Below are 9,164 nucleotides of genomic sequence, written 5' to 3' on the forward strand. Positions count from 1 at the left end.
TTAATTTATTTCTTTAAAGGCTATTTTCACACAAAACAAGTTATAGGACTGAGTACTGAGCTAAGAAATGGGAGAAGGAAACATGACTTTTATAGCTGTTAAAATTTCCTGTGTTTCAAATCTGGGCAGCCTTTCTCACTTTCCTTGAGGACTTACACGATCTGATTTCAGAAAAGTTTTCCAGTATTTCTCTGTAAGTGTGGATTTGGTGTTAAGCTTTGCTTCAAAGGGCAGGACCATAATACTAAGTAGGCAGTGATAAGCCCTGGGCTCCTGGAGCCCAGGCTGAACTGGCAGATGCTTGGGTTCACTTCCAATTCTGTGTGGCAAGGCCATCACTAAACCTTGTTCCTCTGCAGAGAAGAAAGAATTGCAAATAGCATAAGGATCAATGGTAGTATCATTGTCACCATATGTAAATGTTAATCCACACACATATTTTGTTTCTCTTTGGGCTTTCTTTTACAAAGCAAAACATTTTCAGGTCAGCTGACACTAAAAAGCCTATAATTCCCAGCATAAGTTTTCCCATAGAAGAAATCTTTTTTGCTGATCACAGCCCATAGAACTTAGATGCCCTTCATCTCCCACCCATGCCTCCTGCTGCGATGGGTTAGAGAAAGTCCCTGCCTGCCACCCAGTGACTGAGGCCGTGTTCCCAAATGGAAGACAGCAGGTTGGAGACTGCCACAGTACTCAGGATGCAGAAAATAAAGGACATTTTTAACTGAGTTAAATCATCAGGGTCATATCCAAGACCCTTTGGTGACCCACTAGACGCTTCCCACCAACCTCTGGGAAGAGCGCTGCAGACTTGGGCTGTTAGGGTACCTACCCTTAGCTGAGGAGTGTGACTTGTCCTCCTCTTCCTAGTAACTGCAGTGAAACCCCAGAGAGCATGTGGGGAGAGGGAATGGGAGGTAGAGGAGGTGTTTTCCAATTTTAGCCCACAAAATTATATTCTTTGTGATATCCTTCCATTAGTTAGCATTAATTTTTATACCCATAAAGTCACTGCTTCTAACTTTGCCTTCTAATTACAGGCCTCCCAGTAGTGACCTTGAAGAGTATATTTTCTCTTCTGTAAAATGGGACCCATTCAGACAGCAGGAGATTGTTGAAAGGTGTAGATGGGAGGCGGGGGACCTACATAAAGCAGATAGATCAGCACCTCCAACAAAATAGATCCTCCTTTAGTATTTGTTGAATGAATATTAAAGTGTACAAATCATAAAAGCACTATTCAAGTTTCCTTTTTCTTGCTTCCCATGGGAAGTTCTGTCGAAGTGTACGTAACAAGAAATAGTGATTATACAGTTCCACAGTTCTTTTTGATGAGAAATACTGTGTGTGGGTGTGTTTTTCCTTGAAGGTCATTAGCTTTTTTCCATAAAGATGAAAACACTTAGCATGATTAACAATCGTTTCAGAAAACAATTGTTTTGCCTGCTAGCTGGGTGCCTGTGAAATGCACGTATTAAAAATTGTATATTTTCCTATTACAACAGTACTTAAAATTTATTTAATGAAAAATTGAAGTATTCAAGTGTCCTCTGATTTATTGTATTATGGAGTCTCCTTGAAAACCATTTTCAAATTAAGCCATTTCTTTAAAAGATCTGCTGAAATTGCTAAGTGAACAAACTCTCATTCTTATCTTTATTTTTATTAAAGATTGCACAAACTGGAACCAAGATGAAAATACTGAATCCACTGTACATCATTCATTATAAAACAACATACATCACATTTGTACTCTACCAAATAGGACATCTTCTTTAAAATTATATATTGCGTGCTCTTAGATTCATGCTTTAGATATTTTACATGTCACTATTCTCTTATAAATAATTGCAACTTGACTAATTTGTACACCTGCTACCACTATATCTTCAATGCAGCAAGGCGCAGTCTTTGACACGAAAACAGATGAAATGGAAACAAGTGTATGGATGTCACATCTACCGAATTGCGACTACTGTTTTGCCTATGCAGTGAAATGCTAATGTAAAATACACACACAAAACGTCGTTTCAAAAGGCACAATTTTCTCCACAAAAAAGAACAATTTAAAAATACGTGGCGGTTAAATTCGGCACCCTCGAGGGCGCTGTGGCTTCACATTAATGTGATCCTAAACCTCGAGAGCAGACCGCCTGGCTTGGGGGGTGACGGAGCCTATCCGCGGAGTCCGGGGGCCTGGAGCGCGCTGGGACCCGCGGCCCTCGGGATGCTCGGAAGGCAAGATTTTTTCAAGCCACCTCGAAACCTTTGCTCACAATTTCAGCATCGGACCAGCGACTTCTCACCGTTCCAAATGCGGCGCCCGACCAAAACAAACCGGTTTTGTCCGTTGGGCCCTTCTTCTCACCACCAGCAGTTCCTCTTCTCCCAGAACAGAAGCCCCTCTTCTCTCTGTCCACGGCCCCACACTCCCCGCTTCCCGGGAAGACTCGTTAGGAGTCACGCTCGCCACCGCCCCCGGCCTCAGGGTCGCTCTGGTCGTCGGTGAAGCAGACGTCCACGTCGCTGTCGTTGTCGCTCTTGGGCTCCCCCGGCTCCGGGGGGTAGTCAGGCTCCACGCCCGGGCCGTCGGCCGCCTTGGCCAGCAGGTTCTGGCCGGGGTGGCGGGACTTGACGTGGCGCTCCAGGTCCCGGCGGCGCACCAGCACCTTGCCGCAGAACTCGCAGCGGTAGGGCGTGTTGCCCTCGGCGTGCAGCCGGATATGCTTGTTGAGATTGCTGGGGTCGCCGAAGGGCCGCAGGCACACTTTGCACTTGAGCGGCTTGTAGCCCGTGTGCGTCCGCATGTGGATCTTGAGCCCGTACTTGCGCGAATACAGCTTGCCGCAGTAGAGGCACAGGTGGCCCGTCTTGGGCTTGCCCGCGCCGCCGCCCCCGCTGCCGCAACCCCCAGCGCCACCCGCCGCCACGACGGCCGCGGGCAACGTTCCCGCGTCCAGGCGGCCGCGGCCTTTCCCGGCCGCCATCTCCGACAGTTGCTGCGTGTGCATGGCGATCTCTCGGTCGATGCTAGCCAGGGAGCCCAGCTCGGCCGGGCTCAGAGCGGTCGCCGCCGCCGCCGCGGGCCCACTGAAATAAGAGAGGGACTCCGGATACTTGAGCAGCCCGCCGAAGTGCAGTTTGAGCGGGTAATAAGTGGCGGCGGCCGGTGAGCCGTAGAGTAGCTCCCCGTTGTAGACGGTAAAGGCCGGCATGACGGCGGGCAGGTGGCTGCACTCGCCACCCGGGTAGCCTTTGAGGCCTCCCGCGTCGAGGGCGGGCAGCACGCAGCGCTCAAGGGGCAGCCCGGCCGCCGGGGGCAACTGCGCGTAACGCGCTCCCGGCAGCTCGGCGGCGGCGGGTGGGGCGCGCTCCACGTGCTTGAAGGCGGAAGCTTCTTCCGGGGGCCCGGGGAGCAAAGGGAAGCCGCGCAGACCCCCGGAGCAGGGCAGGCCAGGAGGAGGCGGCGGGTCCCCCGCGAGCAGGCACTTGGGGTGGTGGTGGTGGTGATGGTGCGCGTGGTGGTGATGGTGGTGGCCCGCTTCGCCCGCCGCCGGGTTCTCCCCGCTTCCCGGGCGTCCGCCCGGCCGGCCCCCGCCCAGCAGCCTGCTTAAGGCCAGGCTGGCCCCAGGTTTGCCGCCGCCCTCCTCCCGGTAGGGGTCGCAGTGCGCGGCCGCGGCTGCCCTGGCCAAGCCAGCGGGCTTGAAAGCCGAGCGCACGCCAGGATAGAAAGCCAAGCCGCCGCCCCCCGCTGGGGAACCGCCCACGATGCCGAGGAAGTGGCCGTGTCCCCGGGCGGCACCACTCATGTCCAGGATGCGCTCCGGCTGCTCCTTGGCCTTCTTGGACGGCCCCCACTTGGCCAGGGGTGGCGAGGTGGCCGAGGGCGCAGAGGAGGCCTCGCGCTTGATGCTCTCCCGCGCTCCGCAAGCCTGGAGGGCCGGCGGGACCTGAGGGTGGGCCCGAAGAGTGCCCGCCGGGGCGGCCGCAGCGAAGTCTGGCGCCGGGGGTTTCGGGGAGAGGCGAAGGCCATCCGCGGCCGGGGCAGCGCCTTGGCGAGCCGTGTGCTCGTGGTGCAGGTAGGCGCGGCCCCCGCCGCTGCTGAGCACACAGTGGAAACGTAGGTGCGCCTTAAGGCTGTTGGGGTATCTAAACGTCCTCCAGCAGTACCAGCAAATGTAGCGCTCCTCCCCTGGGCGAGAAAAAGTGAAAAAGCGACCCGGTGAGAAGCAAGCAAGCGAGAGAGAAAGAAAGCGCCAGCGCGCACGAGGCAAAGCCCAGGTTTTGACCAGCGGTATGGGGAGAAGTAGGAGTATTCTTGGGTTCCGCCGAATAAGTGAGTTCGGTAGCCCCATTGTAGCGAGGACTCCGAGAAGCCCCAAATGGCCAACTTTGTCACCATCTCCATCCTCTGAGACTACTCAGGGGCCGAGAGGGGTGACCTGGGCCTTTCCAACGAAGACTTCCTCCAGGCCATGCGAGCAAATCTTCGTTGGGAGGGCAGCGCTCAGGCAGGCTGGCCAGGGAAGAGCCGAGAGCAGCTGTTGCTTTAAATCAAGTGTTTGGGGCTGTGCTGGGCCTGGGCCCATCTGTTGGCGTTTGCAGAATAGGTGGCGTATGTCAAGGAGTTTGGGTAAACTGAACAAAGGCCAATCTAATGGTCGTGAGCGCCTCATTACCAGGCGAGACATTATCCTGTATGTATGGGCCATATGTAATCATTCCTTTTCATAGAACAATGTCTTTTATGTCCACTACCCACCCTCCCCACCCCCTCCCAGCCTTAAACACTTTGCCTGAGGTTTTCCTGGAGCGTGACCAACTGAAGGACCACATAGGGACTATGATTTGCTATTCTTCAAAATTATTTGTATCTTTATTTCCTCTTTAACCCCATTTAATTTGATGGGAGAAAAGAAAAAGTCTTATGTCCCGATATTCTAAAAACAGAAGGATGATGTTGCATTATCTTGTCAGTTGTTCCACCTGGTAATTAATTAACTCCTAGATAGCTGCACAAATCCAAGCTTAGTAAAGTCCTTGGAAAATATATATGGTGTATGTGTGTATATGTGTGTGTGTGTGTGTGTGTGTGTGTGAATAATATACTCAGCTTTTGATAAGTGCACCATTTTATATCAGGGACTATATACATGCTTTTGGCATCAAACCTTTTTTGTGTGTTTAATATTATTAACATCAGTTGTTTTTAAATTTTGCTAGGGTCTATGAACACAGTCAAAAGACACATGTATGAAACAGACTTTGATCACATGGTAGAAGTTAATTTTCTCTCAAAAAGGTCATGTTACATCCCTACAGAGAACAGCGAACTTGCAATTGGGTGTCTTTTTAAGTGTTGTGGTTGATCGATAATACTGAAGGAAAGGATGTCTATGAGAAAGAAGTTAGTTGAGCCACAAGGAAGTATCCAAAGTAAATGTCAGTTTCATTAAATGTAATGGGAAAGTTAAATTTTTCCTCTTTGCACACAAGTAGCTTAAACTTCTAAAACATTACTACAGAAACAACAATGGGGGGAATTTTCAGATATTCCTCCCTTCATGTATTTTGCTTCTGAATTTGTATAAAGCAAGTAGTCCTCCCAGATAACTAAGGTGGAAGTTCAAGTAAGGAGCAGATTATTCCAGCTGAAGCCAAGGTAGAGCAGAATGAAAAGAAGGGAAGAGGATTTGCCTATGTGCCCTATCCTAATTATTTATGGAAGACTTAAATAAAAATCAATTCAATATTTCTGTTGTATTGAACAGCCATGTAAAATAAATCTTCATAAAAAGAGAGAGAGAAGAGACTTCCTGAGTTCTCTTGGTGGGTATGTTGATTTAATATCTTAAGTAACCTTCTTTCTGCTAAGTTCAGAAGCTCCCTCTCATCACCCCTTTTTAAAGAGGGCATTTTCAGAGGCTGCCCTAGAGTGACTCAGCTCAATGCAAAGCCAAGTAAGCTTTGTTCCTAAAACAAAGAGTATTTTTGTTAATCTTACTATGGAATTGAAACCCACTGGGGTTAGTCAATATTGGAAGAATAGCAGCCATCCCTACTTATTTCTTCCTCTTTTCAAGGTTTAAGCAAATGTATGTTTTCTGTCTCACTGTGTTTGGTTTTTTTTGTTGTTTATCCTAATGAACTGACATGTTCTCTGGATTCTGAAATCCAACCTATGCCAAAAGTACCAAACACACTTCATAAGTGATCTTGCCTCCTCTCCCGGATATTAACTCTAAGGTGGTCAAGATTTCAAGCACCTCAAAGCTGTGGAAGTCAGGGTTCAAAGTAACCCACACATTCCCCAAAAGGAAAATGGTGTCTCTTTTGATATCTGTGACCATATGATGTTTATAGGCTCTATTGACTGAAATGAAAACATGAGGGCCACCACTCAAAAAAGTTGCTTTTGTACTATTTGAGAGTGTCTAAAGAAGGGTGTTCTGTGCAAAAATTCCTGGCCCCCAAAGGCCAGGAGTCCTTGGAATTGTTCTATAGTGGCAGATTTGAGAGTTTTCCACTATGGGGCTTTTGTCATGTTTCCCTTTTACTGGAAGAAGCTGACAAGAGGATGTAATGTGATGCAAGGAACAAACTAAGATAACTTTTATGAATACTGTACATACAGATCTACCCACAAAATCAATAGAATTAGTTTACAGAAGACAGTGACACTCTGAAGTGAAGTGATTCATCATTTTGAATTAACTTCATTCTCTTATTCATTAATTGTTTAAGTCCCACACTTGTATTAAGATCTTTAACTCTATTTCTAAAGGAATGAGATTGAGCAGGAAATTCAGGAGAATGTGTTAAAATAGTTCACGGCATCCATGATGTTGACTTTAAATATAACTGTGTCTTTAGGAGAAATTACAAACAAAAACAACTGGCAAAGAACAAAGAAAGTCATGGAAGTGTTGTGCAATAACAAGGAGTCTCAAGATCTTAACTATTTTAGCACCTCCCAGCCTTTTTCCACAGCAAGTGTTCCTCAGTGTTCTAGGGAAGGTTTGAAAATGTTTTTCTCTTTAGTTACTGCACCTTAATTTGCATAAATCCGCTCTTGGCTTTGGAAGGGGTCAAATAAATCTGAGAAGAAACTGGGATACATCCCAGTTTCGATTTAAGTAGGGAGAGGGAAACGAATAAATACCATTTAAATGAAGGGCCTCAGTAACCTGCCAACTGACCAGCTGTAAGTACCGTAATGCTTCTAAAATGCTGTAGAAATACATTACTTTCCTCCAAACCAGTGAAGAGATGCCCCTCGCCTTCAAAAGCATTCCAGGTTTGAGTTACACTTTTTGGAGCTCATGAGGTGGTTACCCTAATACTACGTTAAAGCATCTTTATTGATTCTTAAGTGAGTAAATAACTGTCTCTTTGGGTATGCAATCAGAAAGGGTGACCCGCATGAAATTCACGAAGAATATTATTTCCCTGCCATCGAGAGTCAGATTATTATGGTCTGTTTTTATCATTTACTGTTGATTTAAAGGAGGTAGTGATGACCTCGCCCCTGCCCACTCCGACAGGGAGTATGAATTCAGTTTTACACAGCGCAGGAAAAAGGCCCTTCAAGTCTAGGGACGGGCCCAAAGACCGGAGGCGGGCTGGACTCTCGCCTACCCGCGCTCACCCGACGGCTTTCTCAGAGGCGGTACCTTTCTCGTCGTGCGTCGGAGTTGCAATCGTGGGGATGTCAAACCACTGCGCCAAGGAGTTGGAGTACCACACGGTCAACTCCTCCCCTGGCTGGACGTCTCGCAGCGCTCGGTAGAAGATCTGGGACGCAAGGAACAGTACAGCTTGCTGTCATTTCCTGGGTAATTGGTCAAAAAACAACTGAGAGGAAAGGTTCGATTCCCCGCTCTGACTCTGTGTGACGCTGGGAAAACTATTGGACCTCTCTGAACCTCAATTCCCTCATTCTTCAAACCGGGAAAATAATAGTATCTGCCTTATAGGGTTATTGGGACGTTTAAATGAGACCTCTAGCTAAAGTGCTTTGCTCTTAATATCAGTGACAGTTTGGTAGATAGAATTGGCAGTGGAGGGGGGGAGCCCACAGTACCTGTCCTCCGGGTAAGTCTGCAATAGCTTCAAGAGTCTGTTCCTGGGGGTTCCTGGCTGCCCGGATTAACCCTATCCACTCCAGGGGGGAGCCCCCCGACTCGTCCACCAGCTCCCCTCTCACCATGCGCACCTGCAACACAAGGAGTGGTCGTTCTCCCGCGTGCCACGGCCAGGCCCACAACCCAGAGGGCAAGTGTATCTTCCACCCCCAGCCGACTCAGGAAAATGGTTGTGCTGATGTTGGCCAGACCGCTGTGGGCTGCTGGGAGGAGAGTAAGTCCTTAGGACCCTTGCTTGGGGGAGGGAGGAAGAGGGGAGGCTGACTAACATAACAGTTCCCCCCCCCCCGACCCCGCCCGTCTTGTCCCACTTTGACAGCACGAGGAGTGAAAGCATCCTGCCCGAGTGCCTGGGCACATCTCGTGCCAAGACGTCTCCCACCCCCACCCCAGCTCTCCGTCTCGCGGTTCTAAGGGCAGCCCCGATACCAGGCTAGAGACGTTTCTAAGTCAGTCCCAGAACGCAGGGTGTCCCGCGCCCCCTCTCTTGCCTCCGCATTCCAGCGGCACCGCACCAAAACGCGGAGGTGCCCGCGAGCCCCGCGGCGAAACTGTCTGAACAAAGCGGCCGCGCGCTGGCCGGCCATTTAAAAGCAATTAAAGCGCGTTTAAAGAAGAAGGAGCGGTACAAGGCGAGCCCGGCTATACTACTCTGGGGAAGAGGATGATTGCGTGAGGAGCCAGATGCGGGTCCCGTCGACCGGGCCCGAAGCAGTTCCTTACAAGAAAGCTGTAGTCTAAGGTCCTCTTCCCAGTCACCCCTGCCCACGCCACCGGACTCCTGCCTTCATTCCCGGTGGCAGTTGGCCGACCTTCGCCCGCTGAGACGCCTCGGGGCGGGCGGGGGACTGTTAGAACCTCTCTCTGGTCGGGGTTCGCGACGCTGTTTGGGAAGTCGGAACGGGCGGGTTGGCCCTGACGCCTCCCAACTGCGATTCTGGCCCCTCCGAGCCCGGCTGCAGGCGCTCAGCCCCGGTGCCCCTCGCGGGTGGGCGCTCCTCGTCCTCGGAGTCTGCG

At 49.9% G+C, this 9,164-nt stretch overlaps 1 protein-coding gene across 1 annotated transcript; it reads right to left on the bottom strand.

Annotated features, from left to right (window-relative positions):
* Positions 1-1,821: 1,821 nt before the first annotated feature.
* On the bottom strand, positions 1,822-8,212 carry PRDM13 (PR/SET domain 13). Its single transcript, XM_057527638.1, has 3 exons — positions 8,087-8,212; positions 7,677-7,797; positions 1,822-4,195 (listed from the first exon to the last, which is right to left on the bottom strand). The coding sequence occupies exons 1-3, from the start codon at positions 8,210-8,212 to the stop codon at positions 2,457-2,459; spliced, it is 1,986 nt and encodes a 661-aa protein (XP_057383621.1). The 3' UTR covers positions 1,822-2,456.
* Between the last annotated feature and the right edge of the window lie 952 nt (positions 8,213-9,164).

This window comes from Balaenoptera acutorostrata, chromosome 14 (genome assembly GCF_949987535.1).
Source record: "Balaenoptera acutorostrata chromosome 14, mBalAcu1.1, whole genome shotgun sequence".
In the NCBI taxonomy this organism is placed as follows: domain Eukaryota; kingdom Metazoa; phylum Chordata; class Mammalia; order Artiodactyla; family Balaenopteridae; genus Balaenoptera; species Balaenoptera acutorostrata.

What these genes read in the sequence shown, in the direction of transcription:
- PRDM13 (XM_057527638.1), bottom strand. Translation starts at nt 8,212, where the DNA reads ATGGTGAGAGGGGAGCTGGTGGACGAGTCGGGGGGCTCCCCCCTGGAG. An exon ending in CAGACTTACCCGGAGGACAG is followed by an intron (nt 7,798 to 8,086) that starts GTACTGTGGGCT and finishes CTTGCGTCCCAG; the next exon opens with ATCTTCTACCGAGCGCTGCG. An exon ending in TCCGACGCACGACGAGAAAG is followed by an intron (nt 4,196 to 7,676) that starts GTACCGCCTCTG and finishes TTTCTCGCCCAG; the next exon opens with GGGAGGAGCGCTACATTTGC.